The sequence below is a fragment of the Sminthopsis crassicaudata genome, chromosome 3 (genome assembly GCF_048593235.1).
Source record: "Sminthopsis crassicaudata isolate SCR6 chromosome 3, ASM4859323v1, whole genome shotgun sequence".
Classification (NCBI taxonomy): Eukaryota; Metazoa; Chordata; class Mammalia; order Dasyuromorphia; family Dasyuridae; genus Sminthopsis; species Sminthopsis crassicaudata.
Window position 1 is genome coordinate 392253223 of NC_133619.1, and position 24852 is coordinate 392278074.

At 33.1% G+C, this 24852-nt stretch overlaps 1 protein-coding gene across 4 annotated transcripts in view; it reads left to right on the forward strand.

The window, feature by feature from the left end:
• The window catches only part of EPC2 (enhancer of polycomb homolog 2), a 160436-nt gene that overhangs the window by 43686 nt on the left and 91898 nt on the right, over positions 1 to 24852 (forward strand). For all 4 annotated transcript variants that reach the window (XM_074302161.1, XM_074302162.1, XM_074302163.1 and 1 more), the window contains one exon: positions 6257 to 6416. In XM_074302161.1, the coding sequence (XP_074158262.1) occupies positions 6257 to 6416 (160 nt within the window). The remainder of the gene's footprint in view (positions 1 to 6256; positions 6417 to 24852) is intronic.

Sequence of the window (24852 nt, forward strand, 5' to 3'; positions counted from 1 at the left end):
TGGAATATATTCCAAATCCTCTACACCTTTATTGTAGAACTTACCAAATCTTGCATGATTTTGACTGTTCCACTGATATTTGAATGGTTTCATTTCAAGAATGGCTGCTTGAAATAATTTATCCTTGACCTGGAAGCTCTGGAATTTGACTGACATTCCTGGGATTTTTCATCTTGGAATCTCTTCGAGGTAGTAATTGGTGGATTCTTTCTATTTCTATTTTACTCTCTGTTTCTGAGGTAAGGGGGCAAGTTGCCTTTGAAATACTGTTTCTTGAAATACTAAGTCTAGGCTTTCTCTCTCTCTCTCTCTATCTCTCTCTCTCTTTTGGTTTGTTTTTAAACAAAAAAAAGATATGTTTTAGGTAGTCCAATAATTTTTAAATTGTTTCTCTTTTTTTTTTTTTTTTTTTTTTTTTTTAGGTCACTTGTTTTGTTTTTTTAAATTCACTTTTTCTTCTCGGTTTTTTCATTCTTCTGGTTTGTTTTATTGTTTCTTGATGTCTCATGGAATCATTAAAGTTTCACTTGTCTGCTTGATTTTTTTTCCCCCTGAGGCAATTGGGATTAAGTGACTTACCCAGGGTTACACTGATAGGAAATGTTAAGTGTCTGAGGTCAGATTTGAGCTCAGGTCTTCCTGACTTCAGGGGTGGTGCTCTATCTAGCCACTGTGCCACCTAGCTGCTCCCATTTGATTTTTTTTTTTTTTTTTTTTTTAAAGAAGCTATTTTCTTTAGGAATTTTTGTATGCTTCTTTTAAAAAACTATTAATTTTCTTTTATTGTTTTCTTGCATCATTTTTTTCCAGTTTTTCTCTGCCATTCATGTCTTTTTAAAAGCCCTTTCAGGAATTCTTGTTGAGCTTGTGTCCAATTTGCAGTTTTTTCTTCCTAGGCTTTGTTTATATACTATTTTTGCATAGTTGTCTTCTGAATTTGTGTCTTGATCTTTCTTATCATCATACTACCTTTTTGTAGTTCTATTCCTTTTTTTTATTTATTGTTCCAGTCTGTTTTTTGACTGAACTTTTAGAGATGGGTTCTGATCACCAGGGGGTGAGGAGGCATTGTTCCAAGATTCAGGCTTTTTTTCATACAATTTGTTTTCATATCTAAGTCTGGGGTTATATAAGTTTTTGGGTTTTCCAAGATAGTGTGACGCCAAGAAAGGTGTGGTTGCTACTCTTCTAGTCTGCATTGTTATTTCTCCAGGTACTGAGGTCCTGCTCTCCTGCTCTCCTGCTCAGGGAAGCATTAATGTTTTCCGTTGGCCCTGAAATACCTCCAGGCTGAAAGGTTGTGAAGGTGCTTTTGATGATCTCACTAACTCCATGATCCATCACTAGTGCTGGCACTACCTTCTATTTTGGTGTCATGAATCTTTCCTCTTAGTCTTCTAAGTTATTTTGTGTTTTAAAAACGTTTCATGCTGACTGTTTGGCTGTGCTTTTGCTCCAGAATTTGATTTGACAAGTTTTTTAAAAGTTATTTAAAGGGGAATGTTGGAAGAGTTAGTCTGGGTTGCTTCTGCCTCTACTGTTGCCTTGGCTCTGCCCCCAGTGGTAGCTTTTTAATTTTATTTATTTTACTTTTTAAATAATAGCTTTTTATTTTAAAAATATATGCAAAGTTAGTTTTCTATTTTGTGATCAATAATGGTCTCTAGTTCTCCCTTGGACACAAACTCCTTCCTCCTCCACAAGTCTGAGAGGTAAACCATCCCATGTTCCTCCAATTTATTTATGATTTCATTCTTTATTCATTATTTACCCTTGCTAAATCTTGTGGTTTCAAATTTTTCTCCCTCCCCACCACTCTCTCACCTAGACAGCAAATAATCAAATATATGTTAAACATGTGCAATTTTTCTTTACATATTTCCATAATTACTATGGTACACAAGAAAAATCAGATCAAAAAGGAAAAGAATGAGAAAGAAAACAAAAAGTAAACAACAGCAAAAGAGGTGAAAATACTTTCGATACTCTTCTTTCTGGATGCAAATGGTTCTCTCCATCACAAGTCTGTTGGAATTGACTTCATTATTGAAAAGAGCTAAGTCCATCATAATTGATCATTGCTTAAACTTGTTGCTGTATATAATGATCTCCTGATTCTGCTAACTTCACTTAGCATCATCAGTTCATGCAAGTCTTTTTAGGCCTTTCTGAAATAGTCTTGTTGATCATTTCTTATAAAACAATAATATTTCATCCATTCATATACCATAATTTATTGAGCCATTTTCCAACTCATTCATCCATTCAGTTTCCAGATCCTTGCCACTTCAAAAAGGACCGGGTAGTTTTTTAAAAAGAACCTTCCTTGACTCCTACTAATTCATTAGCGAAAAATTGTGTTACAATATTTGTTGACTGAATAGTTTTTAGCCAAACATTGTGATGCAACTCTAATATTTTTTTATTTGAAGTTTCTGGTTCTTCTATTGAGTTAATTGTAGTAGACTTTTGACTTTAATGTGTTGTGATCATCCCAAAGTATTTCTAATCCAAATACCTAGATTGTAGGTTAGCAGAATTTTTCTGAAGTTATTTGTTTTTTCATAATTTTTTTTGAAATTTAAGAAAAGATCACATATCTTTATGAACTGATATTTAAAATATATTATTTTCCCTTAAACTTCAACATAGATGAGGAGAGTTATTCTTTATTTTTAGGTAAAGCATTTTGTATCATATTAAGAATAGTTTTGAACTAATATACATGGTGTAATGGAGAAGAGTGAATTTAGTACAAAAAAGGCATGGGTTCAGATTCTAGCATTTTGGATATGTGCTATTTGATAAGATTTAATCTATTTGAGCTTATATTGTGTTTTGTTTCCCTGGTTTTTAATAGTGGAGAATAGTAGATATAGCATTTGTGATTCTTGTTGCTTATGCTTATTAAGGACGCAGTAAGATAATGCACATAAAGTCCTCTGCAAAACTGTTTAGTTGCTGTTGCAATTATTCATGCCTTATTTTTTCCCTCTAGTTTTGCTCTTTTCTTGTGCTTTATTGTACACTTATCATAACTGTTATTGCTTGTCAAAGTAGTTGTAAGTGGGTAGTTTTTGAAGTGTCTAGTTCTGAGTTATATAGATTACTGTATTATCTATAGTGGTAGTAAACCTAATGAAGAGGTGCCAAAATAAGGTTTTTAGCTAAACTGGCACTTAGATGTAATGTTTTGGGCTCTGAAGCTCAATAAAATTCATTAATTACTTGATAATAGGTATTAAACTTGAGAATATTTGTTATCCAGTTGTGTCGACTCATTGTGATCTGATTTGAAGTTTTCTTGGCAAAGATAGTGGAGTGGTTTGCCATTTCCTTCTCCAATTGATTTTATAGTTGAGGAAATTGTGGCAAACACGTTTAAGTGATTTGCTTAGTATTATACAACTAGTAAGTGTCTGAGACCAGATTTGAACTCAGAAAAATGAGTTTTCTTGTCCCCAAGCTTAGCACTCTGTCTACTGTACTATCTAGTTGGTTGAGAGTATGTGACAAAATACTGTTTTTGCTTATAATAGCTTTTCCCAAAAATTGTTTGAGCTATCCAGGATCTTAAAGTATTCCAGAATTTGAAACACTCCTTTGATAAAATGATTTCATTTTCTTGTTTCTAATATTGTTTTACCCATCACATCAATGAGAAATTACTATTATGTTAAAATTAACTTGGTTTAATTAGCAATGTTAAATTTAGCATATTTTAGCAAATGTGGACTTAATTTCAAGTCTTTTCACTCTTTCCCTTGTTAATTATAATTTCAAAGGTGTTTTAGTTTTTATTTTTTCTCTTCATTTAGGAATGATAGGAAGTACAATTCACTAACCTGTATTTGAAGTCATAGTGCTTAGATTCAAATCCCAGTTTTATTTAACACTTTAAGATTTGTAAAGTACCTTATATGTGTTGTAACATTTGGTGCTCACAACAGTCTTGGTAGGTAAGTGCTGGAAATTAGCCTAATTCTACAGATGAAGAAAGCAAGGAAGGTAAAGAGATGGGATAGTTGAGTGATTTGCTCCAGAGTTATACAGTTACTTGTGGCTGAGGCAGGATTTGAACTTAGGTTTTCCTGACTCCAGGTTGAAGATTATATACTGTTTCATCTAGGTATCTGTTTACATAGATTTCAAGGAAACTGTGTTTTAAATGTATTAATGGGCCTGTTTCCCACAGACCTTTCAATATTTTTATTTTTATCAGTTTGATGTGTATGGCATGCTTTTACAGAGATTTACATTCCTCAAATTAGTAGTTTTGTAACTCCTTTCTCCTTTCCCTCCCTCCCCTCTTTTGCTGATAGGTTTTTTCTTTTTCTTTTTCTTTTCTTTTTTTTTTTTGGAATACTGCTGGCTTATATTGTCCATAGTCAGTCAATTTAGTTGTCAGTTTATTTAGTTGAGGACTCTCATAATTCTTTGTAACCTGACTCCAGCCTAATTTTTCAAACTTCTTAGAATCTCTGATCTGGCCTATCTTGACTTTTTGCTGTTGCTCACACATAATATTTCATTTTTCATCTTCCTTCTCATCTTACTCTTTTAGCTTCCTTTAAAGCCCATCTACTTGAGGTTTCTTCTGATTCCCAGCTGCTAGTACCTATTTTTAAAGTTACATTGCATTTATTTTATACATACTGAGATATGTACATTTGTTTTCTCCGTTAGAATATACCATTTCCTTGAGGGCATTATATCCCTATCTCCTATCACAGTGCCCTGGCACATAGTAGGTACCTTATGAATGCTTATTGATTATGACTAAACCAGTTGCTTGCATTGATTTCCCCTAAGTTTTGGCCTTAAATTTTTTTTGCATAATCTGCCTTATTCAAATAAAACTCAGTTTTGTTCTGGACATTCTGACCAGTAATGTCATCAGTATAGATGTTCCCTCCAAAATGTACATTGCAACCCATTCTTGCTCATCCTTTGTAACTCTTGTTCATGTCCCTCCAAATAGGTGTCCTAGAAGGTTTGACTAGTGTTCTGGGATTCTTTTCTTCTTTGTAATCAAGGAAACTGTTGGAAAAGAACTTAAAGTCTATAATTTCTCCCTTGTTTTCACTTAACCATCTGCCCTTTGTTCCCCTCTTCCCCCCCTTTTTTTTGCTCATATATTTCTTTTATGGAATTCTTTATTTAGATGCTTGTTCAATAAATCAGCCAGTATTCCTTAAGGACCTACTCTGCTTGGCACTATGCTAGGCAATGCGGGTACAAATATAACAAATGAAACAATTCCTACTCTCTAGGAGCTTGTATTCTATCTAATTTAGGAGACTTCAAAAACATATAAATACATACATGATAAATATAAAGAGAAAAAATACAAATAATAATGGATAGATGAACAACCTGTAAAGGAGATCTAAATTAAATATTAGCCACAATCTGTGGAAATGCATCTACTTGGGGTAGCTAGATGGTGTAGTAGATAGACCCCTGTAGTCAGGAGGATCTGAATTCAAATGTGTTTTCAGATACTTGACATTTACTAGTTGTGTGACCATGGGCAAGTCATTTAATTATGATCCCCCTTTCTCTCCTCCAAAAAAGGAATTGCAACTATTGTTTGTAGTCATGATTTTTTTTTTTTTTTAAACTCAGGGTTAACCTGATAAAAAAAGACTTATCAGTCTTTGTTTGTTTTCAAAAGTCTAATTTACTTTAGGAATAGTGAACATAATTGAATCTCTGGAAGATTAGCATCTTTTATTTCAGAAGTGTCACTTAAGTGGGTTTTGAGAGACCTGCAGAATTACTAAATGAGATCTGAACTAGATTAAAATTAAATAGGGAATATTCAGTAAAAGAAAGGAAAATATAATACAAAATATGATAATGTTGATTCTTGTTTTTCTAAGTGAACATTTGGTTTGCAAAAATTCATTTGTGTTTGAGTTTTACCCCAATAACTCTTCTTTAGTAGCTATCAGTTTTCATTATTTAGTTCTTAGTTTAAAATAAAAGACATAGGAGATAACTGAATGTATTCTGATCCTTGGCTATAGTCTGAAAGTTATTATTTTTTTTTAATGCATTAATGATATTAAATTTTTTAATGATTTGCCTTGTGTTCTCTGATGATTAGTGACAGAAAAAAATTCAAGCTTTGGTTATTTAAGTTCTTTAAAACTATTGGCACACAATAGTACAAAAACAAATGTTAAACATAGGTATATATTGAATTTTGATTATTAACACAACTTCAATTAACTCACTTTACATTTTACAGGAACACCATTTACAGCGAGCAATTTCAGCCCAGCAAGTGTTTAGAGAAAAGAAAGAGAGCATGGTCATTCCAGTTCCTGAGGCAGAAAGCAACGTCATCTATTATAATCGCCTGTACAAAGGAGAGTTTAAACAGCCAAAACAGTTCATTCATATTCAGCGTAAGTTCCTTAAGTTATTGTTTTCTGTTTATCAAATCATTTTCTTCCTCTTTTAAAATAATTTTTATACGTGCACATTGGTTAAAACAAACATAAATTAAGAAATGAAATCTGTTGTGCATGCTTTTAAAATTGAAGTACATTTTGAATTCTGATAGGGTTTGGAAAAGGGTAATGTTTATATGGCAGTTAGAACTTGTGGTTGGCTTTATTTGAGATTTCATTTAGATTTTCTTCTATAGCTTTGGGGAGAGAAAGAAAGAGACGCTTGTAAACATTTTTAAAAAGATTTGTTTTCTGTTAAATCTAATGTCGGGGTGAATTTTAAAACATTTTAAATGTGTGTTCAGGAAAACCTTTTCTTAAAAACTGTTAAAAAATCCTTGGATATTAGAGTTTGTTTCCCAGAGATTTATTAAAAAATAAAAAATAATTTCTTATGATTTGTTGTATTCTCTGATTTTATTGTTATGTCTATTTGTTTAATTTAACATTATTCAGAAATATGTAAGCTCTTTAGTTTTGATTGAAGACTCCTGTTTTATTGAAATCTATTGTCTTTCTGTATATTGCAGCTAGAAAGTATTTCCATTTGTTTCATTTTGTGGGTTAGAGCTGTATTCTGAAGAATTTCATCATTTTGTTTTTCTGTCAGGATTGGTTTAACTTAATTTTTTTTTTCTTTTCTTGAGTTAGAGATATTCAAATCCTTCTTAGATGCCCAAAACTAAAACTGAAACTCAGTAGAGTTTATCAGAATTTTAAATTCTGCACATTTTCATTGAAATGTTTTTCAACATAGCATTTTACTTTGTCATCTGATTGTTGGGACAAATTTTAACTGTGTAAGACCTCATAAGAAAAGTATTTCCCTCCTAAATTAAATGTGGATAACATTAAGTTGGAAAATTGATATAAAGTTGTTAACGGTGCTTCTCTTCATCCTATTCCTGGGAGCAAATGGTGAAAATGAAACAATCATAATATTTTATAAGTAATGTTTTTATTATATAGATCTTTACATAACGGATGTGTTTTGAAAGCTCACTTTGTGTATAGCAGTCCTGAGAGTTAAGAAATTACTGAGCTACAAAGAAGTAACCTTTTAAAGATGATATGGTGTTGTTGCTATGTGGACAAAGACTATATTGTCTAGAAAGATTCAATATCTGTAATCTAAAATTATTAAAAACGAAAATTTCTTGGTATTAGGCAATATTGTAGACAATAACTCAATCAGCATTTAAAACAAGCACTAATCTCCCAGCACAGTTTTTATATTTGAATCACTTAATCAGATGAGAAAAAAATGATGCAACATGTTTTTAATAAGTAAAATCAAACCACTAAATTACTAAGCCAATAAGTATTTTTTATTAAGAAATTATGTTAGGGCTAAGATGAAAATAAAAGTAAAACAGTATCTTTTTTATTTTTAATGTCCTTTTTAATTTTATTTTTAAAAATTAAAACATTTTATTATAAAACATATGAATGTGTAATTTTTCAGCATTGACCCTTGCAAAGCTTTCTGTTCCAAATTATCCCCCTTTTCCCCCCACCCCCTTCCCTAGATGGCAGGTAGTCCAATACATATTAAATATGTTAAAATATATGGTAAATCCTACATATGTATACATATTTATACAGTTATCTTGCTGCACAAGAAAAATCAGACCAGGAAGGAAAAAAAAAACTAGGAAAAAAACCAAAATGCAAGCAAACAACAGAAAGAGTGAAAATGCGTTGTTGCGATCCACACTCAGCTCCCACATTCCTCTCTTTGGGTGTAGATGGGTCTCTTCATCACTGAACAATTGGAATTGGTTTGAATCATCTCATTGTTGAAGAGAGCTATGTCCATCAGAATTGATCATCATATAAGTCTTATTGTTGCTATGTATAATGATCCCCTGGTTCTGCTCATTTCACTTAGCATTAGTTCATGTAAGTCTTTCCAGGCCTTTCTGAAATCATCTTGCCTGGTCCTTTATTACAAAACAGTAATATTCCATAGCATATACATGATTTATTCAGCCATTCTCCAATTGATGGGCATCCACTCAGTTTCCAGTTTCTAGCCACTACAAAGAGGGCTGCTACAAACATTTTTACACATGGATTCCTTTCCTTCCTTTAAGATCTCTTTGGGCTATAGGCCTGGTAGAAACACTTGCTAGATCAAAGAGTATGCACAGTTTGATAGCTTTTTGAGCTTAGTTCCAGATTGCTTTCCAGAATGGCTGAATCTGTGCATAGTTCCACCAACAATGTATCAATGACCCAGTTTTCCCACATCTCCTCCAACATTCATCATTTTCTTTTCCTGTTATCTTAGCCAATCTGACAGGTGTGTAGTGGTATCTCAAAGTTGTGTTAATTTGCATTTCTGATCTGTAGTGATTTGGAGCCCCTAGAAATAGTTTCAAATTCTTCATCTGAAAATTGTTCATATCCTTTGTTCATTTCTCAATTGGAAAATGGCTTGAATTCTTATAAAGTTGAGTCAATTCTCTATATATTTTGGAAATGAGGCCTTTATCAGAACCTTTGAATGTAAAAATATTTTCCCAGTTTATTGCTTCCTTCTTAATCTTGTCTGCATTAATTTTGTTTGTACAAAACCTTTTTAACTTAATATAATCAAAATTATCCATTTTATGAACAATAATGATCTCTAGTTCTTCTTTGGTCACAAATTCCTTCCTTCTCCATAAATCTGAGAGGTAAACTATCCTATGTTTTTATTTATAATATCTAGATTCTTTATATCTAGGTCATGAATGCACTTTGAGCTTGTCTTGGTATACGGTGTTATGGGTCAATGCCTAGCTTTTGCCATACTAGTTTCCAATTTTCTCAGCAGTTTTTGTCTGATAGGGAATTCTTATTCCAAAAATTGGGGTCTTTGGGTTTGTCAAATACTAGATTGCTATAGTTATTGACTATTTTGTTCTGTGAACCTAACCTATTCCACTGACCAACTAGTTAATACCACATGGTTTTGATGACTGCTGCATTATAATATAGTTTTAGATCAGGTACAGCTAGGCCACCTTCATTTTTTTTTTTTTTCCCATTAATTCCCTCGAAATTTTTGGTCTTTTGTTCTTCCATATGAATTTTGTTGTTATTATTTCTAGGCCAGTAAAATAGTTTGTTGGGAATTAGAGTTGGGAAATGTTAGTGTCTGAGATCATATTTGAACTCAGTTCTTCTTAACTTCAGGGCTGGTGCTCTATCTTCTGCACCATCTAGCTGACCCTGGATTATTTCTAAAAGTTTTTTAGTTGATTCTTTAGGATTCTCTAAGTATACCATCATATCATCTGCAAAGAGTGATAGTTTGGTTTCCTCATTACCTACTCTAATTCCTTTAATCTCTTTGTAATGGTGATAGTTGGCAACCTTATTTCACTCCTGATTTTATTGGGAATGGTTCCAGTATATCCCCATTACATATGATGCTTGCTGATGATTTTAAATAGATGCTATTGACTATTTTAAGGAAAAGTGCACATATTCCTATATTTCCTAGTGAAGTAATATCTTTTCTAAAAGATCTTGCATTTTAATAGGAGAGATAATACATACTTATATAAGTCTATTCAAGTCAGATGGTTAGGAGAAGGAACTAATAGCTGAGGGTGGGGCAAATTAGCACACTAAGTTCAGAAGGTTGGGCTTGAGTTGAGCCTTAAAGGAAGCATGCATTATGAGAGTTAGAAATAAGCATGGACAACCTTCCAGAACTGGGGGACACCTGGTGTAAAGGCATAGAGATAAGAGAAAAAGTGGCACATATGAAAAACTACAGGAGGGCAAGAAATGCCATTATATCTGTGTGGAATAGAATCTTATGTGATAAGTTTGGAAAGCCAGGACTAGACTTGATTGTGAAGATCTTTCAGTGGTAAGCAGAAAGATTTGGTCATATATATTTGATCATATATATATTTGGTCATAGATCTGAGTAAGTTGACTTGGTCAAATTGGTAATTTAGTAAAATCACTTTGGTGGTTGTATGGGTGATGCAGAAGAGAATTGAGGCAGATAAACCAATTGGGAATCTTGTATAATTATCCAGAGATAATGAAGTAGAGAGAATGGAGAGAAGCCATAAGATACAAGGGGATATATATGAGAGATGTGGAAATAGAAATGTCAACTGATATGATATTGGGGTGAAGTGAGAATAAACCTGAGTGACTCTGGAAGGATGGTAATATTCTCTCAGGAACATGGAATTTACTAAGGGTGGTATGTTTAGTGGTACTGTTTGGAACATGTGTTTGAAGTGCTTGTAATATCTATAATTAGAAATGTCCAATAGGCAGTGGAGATTAGAAGAAAGTCTAGGAGCAGAAATGAAGATCTGGGAGTTATTTACATAGAGGTAGTAAATTAACTTTTAGGAGCTGCTGAGAGAATATAGAAGAAAAAAAAGAGTACTCAGGTTAGAACTTTCAAAGAGTTGGTAATATGTACAGTTAGTGAGCTTGATGTGGATGGTAATCTAATTAAGATCATCAGTAGGAGAGGCAGGACAAGGCAGTGGCTGAAAACTTATGAAGGAGAGAGTATCCTAGAGAAGATTGTGATCAACACTATCAGATGCTGCAAAGAAATTTTAAAGAAAAGGAAGTGTGGAGATTGAGAAAAGACCATTAATTATAGCCATTAAGGGATCATTGTCAACTTTCTGTTGATTAATGAAATTAGAAGTCAAACTGCAAATTTAGAAAAGAAGGAGAGAAAAGGAAATTGAGGTAATGAATATATTGACTGTGAAAGGTTTGAGAAAGGGAGGAGAAATTTAGGATTAGCAACTAAACATGGGAAATACCTTGATATGAATCACTACCAGGTAATGGTAAGATTTTAAAAGTTCAAATTAGACAAACAGCTCTCTTGGACAATATACAACTCACATAGGAAGTATTTTTCAAACTTCTGACCCTTTGATTCTTTGAGCATCCTTTTAGAAATTTAGGAAAATATATCTCTCTAGTTTTGTCTTCTTTTTCTTCCAAGTCCCTGTGAATACAAGGAGGAAAATTGGATCTCCTGTTGAGGCTTTGCATTTACAAAATCTAATTAGCCTTATATACCTGTAAAATAAAACTGTGAGGGATGTGAATTGAAGCTACAGGAAACCTCATTTAGCCTTTTGAAGCCTAACAAAGGAGAGTGATGATCTGTTATTTCAACTTGAAAAATTGGGAATAAGGATGTCTTAACTATGGGCATTGCATAGTTTTTGACCTGTTTCCAAAGAGGTAAACTACCTTTCCATTAGTTTCTCCATCCTTGGAAAGAAATGTAGTAAAGTTTCAATCATTTTTTTCAATAAAAACGAGGTCTGAGATTTTTTTTTGATTCTTCTAGCAGGGATTCTTAATCTTTGCATATGCATAGTTTAATTCATCTATCTCTCTCTCCCTCTCTTTTTCTATCAGCAATTGGGGTTAAGTGACTTGCTGAAGGGGGCAATGTGATTTAGGGGTTATGTGATTGAGTGTCAATTATATGACAGATTTGAACTTGGGTCCTTCTGACTCCAGGGGTGATGTTTTTTCCACTATGCCATCTAGCTCCCCTCCCTTTCATCTCTTTCCTGAATATACCTGGGATTGTGATTAACCTGCAAGTGTGGTTACTGGCTTTACTGTCCTTGATGGTATTTTCCATTTTGTAATGAAATGGCCTGGGGGTGATGTGACTTAGTTGAATCTCTTGATAACGTTTTCTTTAAACTGATTTTAACTCTCCACTCTTTCTCTTCTTCCCCTCCCCACCCCCCATCAAATATTTGCAATTTTCCATCAGTCTTTCTCCTATGCATGTATTTCCCAAAGTTCTGTCCTAGGCTATAGCAGCTGCTGCTCTATCCTCCTTCCTTCTTCCTTCTTCCTTTCTATTAAATTTTCTAACTTTGAAGAATAATATTAAGGGCTTCAACAATTGCATTATTGTCTATGGTTTTAAGCAATTAAATGAACTTTTATGAATTTAGATAGTATGACATTTTGAGTATACTTTTTGTTGTTGATCTTGGCTCCTTTATATTTTCCATGTTTATCTCATTTAATATTGTGGATTTTTATCCTTGCTTTGTGTTTTGCAGCTCAGTTTTTTTTTTTTTAAATAAATCTGATAAATAGCAAATTGTATTCTTGCTTTTTTTCATTTTAGATGTATATTTTTAATTTAGAGGTCTCTTTCTTGTTTGGTAGAATATTGGATTTTGTTGCTCAACTTTTTGAGATAACCAGGTGGCTCAATAGGTAGAGTGCTAGACTTTTGGAGTCAAGAACACCTTATTTAGTTCAGATCCTGACTCAGACACTTTTTTAGGTATGTGATCCTAGATAACTCACGTAACCATCTCCTAGCCTCAGTTTCCATATCTGTAAAATGGGGATAATAATAACATGTCAATCAAAATGTTGTGGAGATCAAATGATAACTTTAAATACTATATAAATTCTAGCTGTTGTTTTCTTTTATTAGGTTGTTTAATTGCCATTTATTTTATTTATTAGGCTCATATTTTGTTTATTTTCCTTTTTCTTTTATCCCTAGGATTAGTTTTACTTATACTACTTCTCTTTTCCCTATTCAATTAAGTAATCTGTTCACAATCTTCTTTCTTCTTTTTCTTCAGCTTCTCAATTGTAGTAATTTTATTTTACTGAACCTTTCCCCAAGTTTTCCTTTACTTTGTTATCCATTTGTCTTCCCTTCCTATCTTATCTGAGTGTCATATTCTCATTCATAGACTATAATATTACTTATTCCTTCTTTATTCTCTCTGGGTCTTTATTGGGTTAAAGCTTCTGATGTACTCAGTTGAAGCTCTCCTATCCAATATCTCTTATTACTTTTGTAGTAATCAAAACCCATTCTAAATTAAAAACAATAACAAACAAACCAAAAAAACCTTGTTTTATTTCTGAGTACTGTTAATTTATGAGAGAGCATTATCAAAGAGAAAGTGTTGTGATGTAGGCAGTTTCACAAACTGGAAGCCTTTTCCTACCCTTTTCTGTCCATAATCAGCCTTTGTTTTTAAGATTATTTTATGCTATCTCTCATTGTGTGTGCACTTTCATTCTGGGTGCTGGCTGGATGGGGTGAAGTGGTAAAAGACTAATCTCATAAGGAATGACTATCATTTATTTCCTTGACTTTTACCTATACTCTCTGTACTTTGTTATTCTGGTCCACAACAGGTTTTGATTCAGGGGATTTAGTTTATGAAGGTTTAATTCATATCTTCTACTTTCTCTTTTAATTCTTAAAGTTATATTCCCTTTAGAATTTTTTTTCTTTTGATGATGTAGCATTCTGGACAGAATCTATCTATTGCTCCTTGTAGGGTCAGAATTCAAGGCCATACATCTAGCATATGTAATCCCTATAATTGGACGCTGATTCATGTAATTTTGAGCTTGCTTGCACTCCCTGTTGTGGATCGTAAAATGTGTTAGGGTATGAAAGCATTGAATAGGAGCTCTGAATATTAAGTTTTCCATTGTTAATTGCGATATTTTACTTTGTATGCCATGTCTAACTTCCTATCTTTTTAATTCAGCCGTAATACTATATATGGTGACTGATTCATTGGAATGGGATGCAGGAGGTTGAGATATTTTACAGAAAATAGCTTCTACATTTTTTTCCATTTCTAATTGACTTTTAAATCCTTCAATAATACAAATTTAGTTTGTTTTTCTAGCACAATTTTTCATTGTTTATCCTCATGCAACCTGTCTTCCAATCAAGTTGGCTTGCTTGGTGTTCTCTGTATATGACATTCCATTTATATGTCTGCCATTAAATAGAATGTTTATTCCTCCATGCTTGGAATTACTCTCTTTAATTTCATCTCTGCCTCTTAGAATTTGCTGCTTTCATCAAAGCCCAGCCCAAAGTTCCATTTTCGTTATAATAGAAGACTCAAACCTTTCTCACAGAATTGTTTTGATAGTGTTGCTGCTAATTTTCTTTATAAACAGCTATTAAGATGATTGTCCATGTCACACTATTTACTCTTTTTACTCACTAGATTTGCTGTTACCTGAACTTTTAAACCACCTCTTTTGATTTTGTTTCTATAAGGTGAGAGAGCATGCTATATTTATTATGCATAAAGCTTTGGATTTGGAGTAAGGAAGACGTGGGTTCAAATATTACCTAAGTTATTTATTATCTCATGTGACTTTCCTTAATCTTAAATCTCCTCATCTTCAAAGTAAGGGTTAATACTGGTAGTTTCTACTCTATAGGTTTAGATTAGATAATATTTGTAAAGCACTTTGCCTTAAAGAAATGTTATCTTGTTACTGGAATAACTTAACTACTTTGCCTTACTTCTACCTATTGAAATACCATTCTGAATTCAAGACAAAAGCAAATTCCTCACTTTACCTATAGTTTATTAATTTTAAAAATTATGAACTTAGACACAAAAATATTTCCATATACAAAACAGAACACAAAAGCATTTTGAATAAAATCATGAATCAATTCATAGTTTGTTTTTTAAAAAATAAGTATATAATTAATTTCATAAGTTTTAAAACCATCCTAATCTTAGGTATTTCCTTCTGAATGTCCTTCTGTTTTGTATATATATAAAAAAATTAAATGGCTTTCCTTTTTAGAAAATTATTCTTCCTTCCTGCTTTTTCCTTCCTTCAGTTAAAAAAGAGGGGAAAACACTCCTTGTAACAAATGAGCACAGCAACATAAAATAAACTGATTACGGTGGTACCCAAAAATGAGTATCTCTTTCTGTACCTTGAGTCTTATCACTTCTCATCAAGAAATGAGTGAAATTCTTTTTTATAGCTTCTTTGGTAACATGATTAGCTGTTACATGGGTTAGAATTTTTAAGTCTTTCAAAATTCTTTTTCTTTGTTGTTAATATTTTTCTTTTCACCCTGCTCACTTCACTATGCATCAGTTCATAATATCTAAGATTCTCTGAAACTCTCTTTTACATAATTTCTCATACTGTAAAAATAGTCCCATTATATTCATGTATTATACATTTGTTTAGCTTGTTTTCAGTCAGATTCTAGTCATTCCTGACTCACCAAGATCAAAAAAAAATTGTTTTGCTTATGACTATTTCCTCTTTAGTATTGTTCTTCCTCTTAATTCCTCTTCTCCCTGTTTTCTCTTATTTTCCTGTTGAGCTTGATATATATTTACAACAAACTCTGTAAGTTTCAGATAAGAATGAGGATAATTTGATACTTATGTATCTCCCCCCTTCCCTTTTCTCAGACATCTCAAGAAATAACGAGTTCTACCCTCTTTTTCTTTTCTACATTAGTGCCTTAACTTTTACCTTATCTTCTTTTCCAATTTTTTAGTACAATTTAATTTTTAAAATTTTAGGCTTTTTAAAATAAAGCATTTAAAAAATTTTGTTTTCTTGCTGAGGCAATTGGGGTTAAGTGACTTGCCCAGGAAGTGTTAAGAAATGTGTTAAGTGAGATCTGATTTGAATTCAGGTCCTTCAGACTTCAGGGATGGTGCTTTATCCATTGCGCCACCTAGCTGACCCCACAATACTTTCTTATGTTAGTTGATTTCTTCTTTGATTTACTCATCTCTTAAGTTTTTTTCTTAAGTCGAGACTCCATGCTAGTGCTGCTTTTGAGGATAGTAAGTCTTGTCCTGCATTATCTGAGTTCCTCTGCTGACCTCTACTTGTCAGGATAAGACTCCTGAAGTTCAGAACATTGGATATTCAAGGCCTTTTAAATCATCTTGGGGAATTCTTACTTTCCTAGCTTATCTGCAACATACTGATCCCTGACATTTCAGTTGGCTTCCAAGGTCCTCTTCTTTGACTTTCAATTAATGAGAAACCCTTCACTCTACCTCTTTTCGGAAACAGAACCTTACAGACCACCAGGACTAACCTGTCTCTGATTGCCTTGGAGAAGCTACTGACTTTATTTGTCTATTCTAGTTCTGATTTTGTTAGAAGATCTCTTTACTGTTATTCTTGGGCTTCTTCTTCTTCTTCTTCTTCTTTTTTTTTTTTTTTGGTGTGTGTGCAACTCTGGTGTGGAAGAAAACTCTGTAGTTGGTCATTGGAATTCTTGATCAATATTTGGTGTGTTGAATATTTCAGATTTTTTGTTGGAGTAGGTGTGTCACCTCTGTTGTGACAGCCATCTTAGCCACTAAGTCCTATTGTTTCAACATGGTAGCATATTGTAGATGATCTCTTTCTCTCTGTGTGTCTTTCTGTCTCTTTCACATACATACATACATACATATATACATACATTCGCAACATACACACACTGATATTATTCTGCTCAGTTAAGCTTTTAGGATTTCTGAGGGCATATGCATATGTGCCATATATTTTCAATGGAGAAATTTTCATCACAACCACTTAAACACAGAAATATGTGAAACCAGAAATAGAGAAGCAATGCTTCAGCATCTCACTTGACTGACACAAGGCAGTAGGTGGTAGAAATCTTCATGTAGTTTATCTCTTATCTATCAGAAATCTAGATATATTGCAATGAAGTCTGCCAGTTGTTTTTATTTCTGCCCATTCATTTTTTTTGTTCATAAAGATCCTAGGATAGAGGCAGCATTTTCTCTTTCAGAATTCTAGATTTGAATGGTACCTTAGGGGCTATTTTAGTCTAACTTATACCCAAATAGGAATTTCATCTATAAGGAGATTCCAGCACATGCCTCATTAGCTTTTGGGCTTTTAAGATTTTAACACTAGAGGGATTAGCCATATCAATTGATGAGAATTAAAAAAAAAAAATTCGGTTTTTGCTCTTATTTACTGTAATTTCTCTTTTCTGTGTATATATATTTTGAATAAAAATAATTATAACAAGATATAATTTTACTCAATAAAATTTTTCATTGTACTATTTTCTAAGCATGGTTCCTTGACACGTGTTCCATGACACAGCATGGTTCCTTCAAGGTATTCTTAGTTTCTGGTTGAAGAATTTCCTGTGTGTTCTAGCACTTTGTAGGAGAGAGATGCTAGCTCAATGAAAGTTAGCGTTATGTAATTAAGAACTAAAATAGAACATTTTTTTGGGAAAAAAAAAAACAAAAATTTTCAATTACTTCATATAATCTTACATTATCTGTTAAGGTTTCACTCAGAAAAGTAATAGAGGAAAAGATTATGTCACTCTGTTTTTTAGTTCCCCAAATCCTAAATAACTTTATTCTTTGATTTTTCACTATAACATAACAAAAATAACAGAATCAGTGAACAAAAATAATTGAAATGCATATTACAAATAAAATTTTCTTTTTCAGAAATATTAGAATTCCTAGTGCTACTTAAAATACTAGTTTGGAAGATAGTAGGCAATTGTGAGAAAGATAGAAAAATAAGAGTTATTTGGACAGATGTTGAGAAATGAATGCTGCTGATATTTTTTCCTAACCCAATAGCAAATAGCCAATTGATTCTTTCATTGACTTTTTGTTTGCATTAGAGAAAAAAGGATGTCTTTGTTTAATAATTTAGAAAGCTAAAGTAATATGCCAGAAGTTGAGAAATCTCAAGTACCAGGTCACCCTGGCTTTATACTTTTGGCATGGACTTAACAAAAATTACTGAAGTATATTGACTGTCCTTTCACAAAAAAACAAAACCAAACCAAATCCACTACAAAACAAACCAATTTAATTGAGATTTTGTGACATGTTAGATAAAAACCAGATCTCAAGTCAGGAAGACCTAGGTTCACATCTTTTCTTTGATACTGTCTTTCTTTGATTATAAATTGCAGATCAATTGGTGATATGAATTGGTAAAAATTCTTCACCAGGTAATGTATGCTAAACGTGTAGTTTTTCTATACATATTTCTACAAGTGTAGTGCACAAGAAAAATCAGATCAAAAAGGAAAAAAATGAGAAAGAAAATGAAATGCAAGCAAACAACAACAAAAAAAGTGAAAAACTATCTTGTGATCTGTAATGTCCAGACTAGCTTTCTAGAAGTTCTCTGGATGGGTCTTGGTCTTTTGGAAGAGTGACGAAGGCAAGAGACTCATGAGGAGGATGGTCAAAGATGGAGTCTGTAGTCTTCTTTGTGTCTGTGGCTGAGACTCTGAGTTCCCAGTCCTCTCAGCCCTTAAAGACTTCAGTACGATTACATCACTATATTACACTGAGCATGTGCCAGCTGTAGAACCATTACATCACCATATCACATTAAGTATATGCCACCTAGAGTGATAATGTCATTCTATCTCATTGAGTATATGTTTAACTAGAGAGTCATTATCCCATCAATCACACTGAGTAAACCCCTTGCTGTAAGTATCTTTGTTTGAAGTATACTTTCTAGAGTTCCAGCTCTCCACAGTGATCCACACTCAGTTCCCACTATCCTCTCTCTGGGTGCAGGTAGCTCTCTTCTTCACAAGACCATTGGAACTGGCTTGAATCATCTGTTGAAGAAAGCCATGAAGAATCTTTCCTTCATATGGAGATAAAACAGAAACACATATAATGACCAGACTAGTTAAAAAGTGCCAAATTTAACAGAAATCACATAGAGAGGGATGAGAAATTGGTGATCACTACCTGTAGTACTTGGGGAATGCTACTTGGTGGAAATGACATTTGAGATAGGCTTTGTATTGTGGAAACATCAATCAGCTAGCCTTTACTAAATGCTTACGTAGTATATAGCAGACACCATGCTAAGTGCTGGAGATGCAAGTAAAGGCAAAAAACAATCCCTGCCCTCAAGAAGTAAAAATAGGGGAAGCAATATCTAAATGGATATACATTTTGTTGTCCATTCTTCATTTTCTTTACTTTCTTCCTTCCGTCCATCTGTCTGTTAAATGACTTGTCTAGAATCACATAGCTAAGAAGTGTTAAGTGTCTGAGATCAGATTTGAACTCCTGACTTCAGGGCTAGTGGTGTTCTATCCACTAAGTCACCTAGCTGGCCCCCATTCTTCATTTTAAAAAAGGTTCAATCACATAAAGGAATTGTGTATGAATTGGATTTAAGTGAGGCAGAGTTGTACAAAGTTGTCAGCCTCACTCTTTTCCAGTCATCCAAGTCCAGGGGCAAGATGAAAGTCAGGACAATTGAATAAGTTTAGCATTTTCAATAATTGACTAAACTCATAGAGCCTGCTTCAGCTGCCTTCATAGCAAATTGTTCTCATCAGGTCATTCTACTGAGGAGATTTCTTTACATGTGTAGGACAGATATCTCCCTAACTTGCCAATGAGTTTGAGGTCTGTTGGTTACCCTTAACCTGGTTTAACCTGTCTGCTGAGATAGTTTACTGGAATGAAGCTATAGGTAAGAGAATTGAATGTCAAGAAGACAAAAGATGGATGAGCAGCCCTGGAAAGGGCTCTGCAAGCCCTCTTAATGGAGGTACTGTTCCTCTCTGAGCAGTTCCTATAACCCAGCCTTGTTAAAATAGATAAAATAGACTGAAGGTAAATCTGAAAGGGAGAGATTTTCGCAATTGGTAGGGACCATGAAAAGGGCATTGGACTTAAGAATTATCTGTTTTTGAATTCCAGCTATAATCCTTATTAGCATGGCCTGCTAGAAGTAATTTTATCTTAGTTTTCTTATCTGTTAAATAAGATAATAAGCCCTTAACCATTTACCAAATGAGTTGCTGTGAAGAATGTGCTTTCTAAATCATAAAAGTAAATGATTCAGGTTATTATTGAGGAAGAGAACTTTTAACAGACTTGAATGCTCTCTGGCCTTAGTGGGTAACTTTAACAAATACAGAGAGGCAGAAGGGAGTAGGACATGGCAATAAAGTCAGTAATAATATCTTTGAGTAGAAAGGACAGATAGTGTTGGTATGAAATGGAAGCCAAATTGTGGAAGTTTTGGGTGTGAGGACAAGGAATTCAATTTTAAATTGAAGTCAATGGGAATTCAGAGTCTTTGTGCAAAGAAATGACATCATAAGATCTTTGAATTAGAAAGATTACTTTGGCAGTATAAAGGATGAATTTGTAAGAGGGAGTCTCTTGGGAGATAGATTTAGAGGTTGCTATTGTAGTGTAGGTGAAAGGAAATGAGCACCTGAATTAGAATGAAAGACATGGCTTTGGGAAGCAGAGGACCTCTGCTTCAGAAAGTTGAATTGATATTAGTTGGCATCTGATTGGATGAGATTCAAAGCAGAATTAGTGTTGAGGTTTTATGCCAAGATGTCTGTGCCATCAGCAGAGTTAAGGAAGTAATAAAGATGAGCAGTTTTGGGAGGAAGATGAATATAGTTCCATTAATTCAAAAATGGCTAAACAAATAAGTAGTAATCTAAGAAATAATTAGAGAGTTATTAGAGAAATATTAGAAGGCTTTTCTGAATTAAGCAGTTCCAGGAAAATAACATATACAATAATGGAAACAGAATGAACAATAATGAAAACCTATTAAATTATAAAGCCCAAGGTTGGCCTTGGAGAAAAAATGAAGAAATGTGCCATTTTTCTTTTTCTTTAAGAGGTAAGAGATGATGGACTTATTGCATAATGTCAAGGACAATTATGTATTGATTTAGATCTATTTTTTTCCTTTCTCTTTTTCTACCTTAAAAGTTAAGTTATGGATGTCTTGATAGTAGAAAGGGGAGGGATATATTCTTTTTTTAATTTTTATTTGGTATTTTATTTTTCCCAATTATATATTAAAATAACTTTCAATATTCATTTTAAAAATTGAGTTCTAAATTCTCTTTCTCCTCCCATTGAGAAGGTAAAGTGATTTGATCTACAATATAGGCAAGTGGAGGCATACAATATTTTCATATTAATCATGTTGTAAAAGAAACATAGACCAAAATTAAAAACTCAATAAAACTGAAAAACAGCATGTTTTATCTATATTAAGATCCCATAAGACATGACTCTTTCCAACAATGAGATGATTTAAGCCAGTTCCAATGATCTTGTGATGAAGAGGGCAATCTACACCCAGACAGAGGTTGTGGGAAATGAATGTGGATCACAATACAAGATTTTTTCTCTTTTTGTGTTTGCTTGCATTTTGTTTTCTTATTTTTTTTTAAGTCTGACTTTTCTTGTGCAGCAAGATTATTATAGAAATTGTGTTTAACATATATTTTAACATGTTTAACATATATTGGATTACTTGCCAGCTAGAGGGGGGAAGAAGGGAAAAATGTGGAACACAAGGTTTTTTGTAGGGGAGGGATATATTCTAAAATGAATATGTAAAAACTAGACATTAATAATGGTAAAATTGGTGGAATAAACAGGATGTGTTTCCCTCCTTGCTTCCTCCCTCACCTCACTTTCCCATAATTCATGTTCATGAGTGATTAAGGTATTTTTTTTTAACCTTAAATCCAGGAATGTTATCGTTTTTAGTAAGTTATTAAATGACTAAGACGATTTCTGATGATGGCAGGTGTGGGGGATGAGGGTAGGGAGACTGGGAATCAGATCCTTATCTTTAATTATGGAATCGTGACTAAAGTTATTTAGTCACTAAATTGATAATTATTCTTACTTGAGTATCTAGAATATGAAGGGCTTTTGTGTTAATAAGTTTTGGTATTATTGATAAGTGAGATGACTGATAGAATGCCCAAGGTCCATTCTTCCTTTCCATTTTGTGCATGTCCTTTTTTTTTTTTTTCCCCACCATGGGAAATGCTTTATTTTATTATATGTGCTTACAAAGTAAGCATGAAATTCCTTATTTTTTTATTTTTTAATTAATTTTTATAATTATAACATTTTCTTTGACAATACATATGCATAGGTAATTTTTTTTTTTTTTTTTACAACATTATCCCTTGTACTCCCTTCTGTTCCAAGTTTTTCCCTTCCTTCCCTCCACCCCCTCACCTAGATGGCAGGCATTCCCATACATATTAAATATCTTATAGTATATCCTAGGTACAATATATATGTGCAGAACCGAATTTTGTTGTTGTTGCAAAGGAAGGATTGTATTCACAAGGTAAAAATAATCTGGGAAGAGAAACAAAACAAAAACAAAAACAAAACAATGCTCACAGTTTACACTCATTTCCCAGTGTTCCTTTTCTGGATATAGCTGATTCTGTCCATCATTGATCAATTGGAATTGGATTAGCTCTTCTCTATGTTGAAGATATCCACTTCCATCAGAATACATCCTCATACAGTATCATTGTTGAAGTGTATAATGTTCCCCTAGTTCTGCTCGTTTCACTCAGCATCAGTTGATGTATGTCTCTTCAAGCCTCTCTGTATTCCTCCTGTTGGTCATTTCTTACAGAACAATAATATTCCATAACATTCATATACCATAATTTACCCAAACATTCTCCAATTGATGGACATTCATTCAACTTCCAGTTTCTAGCCACTATGAAAAGGGCTGCCATAAACATTTTGGCACATACAGGTCCCTTTCCCTTTTTTAGTATTTCCTTGGGATATAAGCCCAGTAGTAGAATGGCTGGGTCAAGGGGTATGCACATTTTGATAACTTTTTGGGCATAATTCCAGATTGTTCTCCAGAATGGTTGGATTCTTTCACAACTCCACCAACAATGCATCAGTGTCCCAGTTTTTCCACAGCCCCTCCAACATTCATCATTATTTGTTCCTATCATCTTAGCCAATCTGACAGGTGTGTAATGATATCTCAGAGTTGTCCTAATTTGCATTTCTCTGATCAATAGTGATTTGGAACACTCTTTCATATGAGTGGAAATAGTTTTAATTTCATCATCTGAAAATTGTCTGTTCATATCCTTTTGACCATTTATCAATTGGAGAATGGCTTGATTTCTTATAAATTAAAGTCAATTCTCTGTATATTTTGGAGATGAGGCCTTTATCAGAACCTTTAACTGTAAAAATGTTTTCCCAATTTGTTACTTCCCTTCTAATCTTGTTTGCATTAGTTTTATTTGTGCAGAAACTTTTTAATTTTGTGTAAGCAAAAATTTCTATTTTGTGATCAATAATGATCTCTAGTTCTCCCTTGGACACAAACTCCTTCCTCCTCCACAAGTCCGAGAGGTGTAAACCATCCCATGTTCCTCCAATTTATTTATGATTTCGTTCTTTATGCCTAAATCTTGGACCCATTTTGATCTGATCTTAGTATGTGGTGTTAAATGTGGGTCCATGTGCATGTCCTTAATGTAGCATGCATCTGAATTTTTTGTTTGGAGATGTTTTTCTCCCTAGTTATGGGAGTTTAATTGTTTAGTAATATTTTTTCTTTCAATCCTTTACTGCACTTGGAAAGCTCCATATTTAGTTTCTTTACCTTTATTTAAGCAAATTATTTATCTAATTAAGAACTGTCTGAAAACTCCTAGGAAATTGAAAGTGATCTCAGTTCCAATTAAGGCAGAAATATGCTCTAATTATCATAGAACTAGAAATGTAAATAGTAATTCAATTTATGAATCTGCTAATTGTTGTTTGGGTCTTGTTGAATCTTTAACTGTAATAGCTATAGTTAATATTCAGTTTCTGGGAATTTGGGTTTGCTTCATTTTATACTATCATTTTTTTCTATCTCCCCTCCTTTTTTACTCAATCTCCTTTCCTCCTACTTCTCTGCTGGGTAAGATAGATTTCTGTATTTAACTGATTGTGTATATTATACTCTTTCAACCAGTGCAGGTGAGAGTAAGGTTCAAGTGATACTCATTCCTTACCTTCCCACATTCCCCTCCACTGTAATAAGTTTTCTATACTTTTTCATGTGAAATAATTTATACCTTTCTACTTCTCCCTTCTGTACCCAGTATGTACTTTTATGAGAATTAAATCTAATATTTTTTTTGGTCATTCCTTCAAATTTACCTTATACCTCTAATGTATATTATCTATAGCTGTACTGTTAGTAAGTTTTAAAGAATTTTAAATAATATTTTCCTGCATATGGATATAAATAAACAGTTTAGCTCTATTGAATCTCTTACATATATATCCCTCCCCCCCCCTTTAATCTGTGTTTCTCTTGGATCTTTATATTGGAAATCAGATTTTTTGTTTTAGTTTTCATCTCTTGTTAAAATCCTATTTCATTGATCGACTATTTTTTCCCCCTTGATGTATTAAGCTAAATTTTACTGGGCAGGTGATTTTGGTTTGTAAGCTTCTTGGGCCTCTGAAATTTGGCAATAATAATCCTGGGAATTTTTATTTAGGGATTTCCTGAGGTGATTGATGGATTCTTTCAGTGTCTATTTTACTTTCTTGTTTTAGGATGTCAGATCAGTTTTTCTTATGAATTTCTTGAAAGATGCTGTCCAGGTCTTCCTTTTGATTATGACTTATAAGCAATTTTCCAAGTTGTTGATTCTTTTCATAATTTTCTTGCATCACTCTCATTTCTTTTCCCAGTTTTTCTTCTACTTACCTGATTTTTA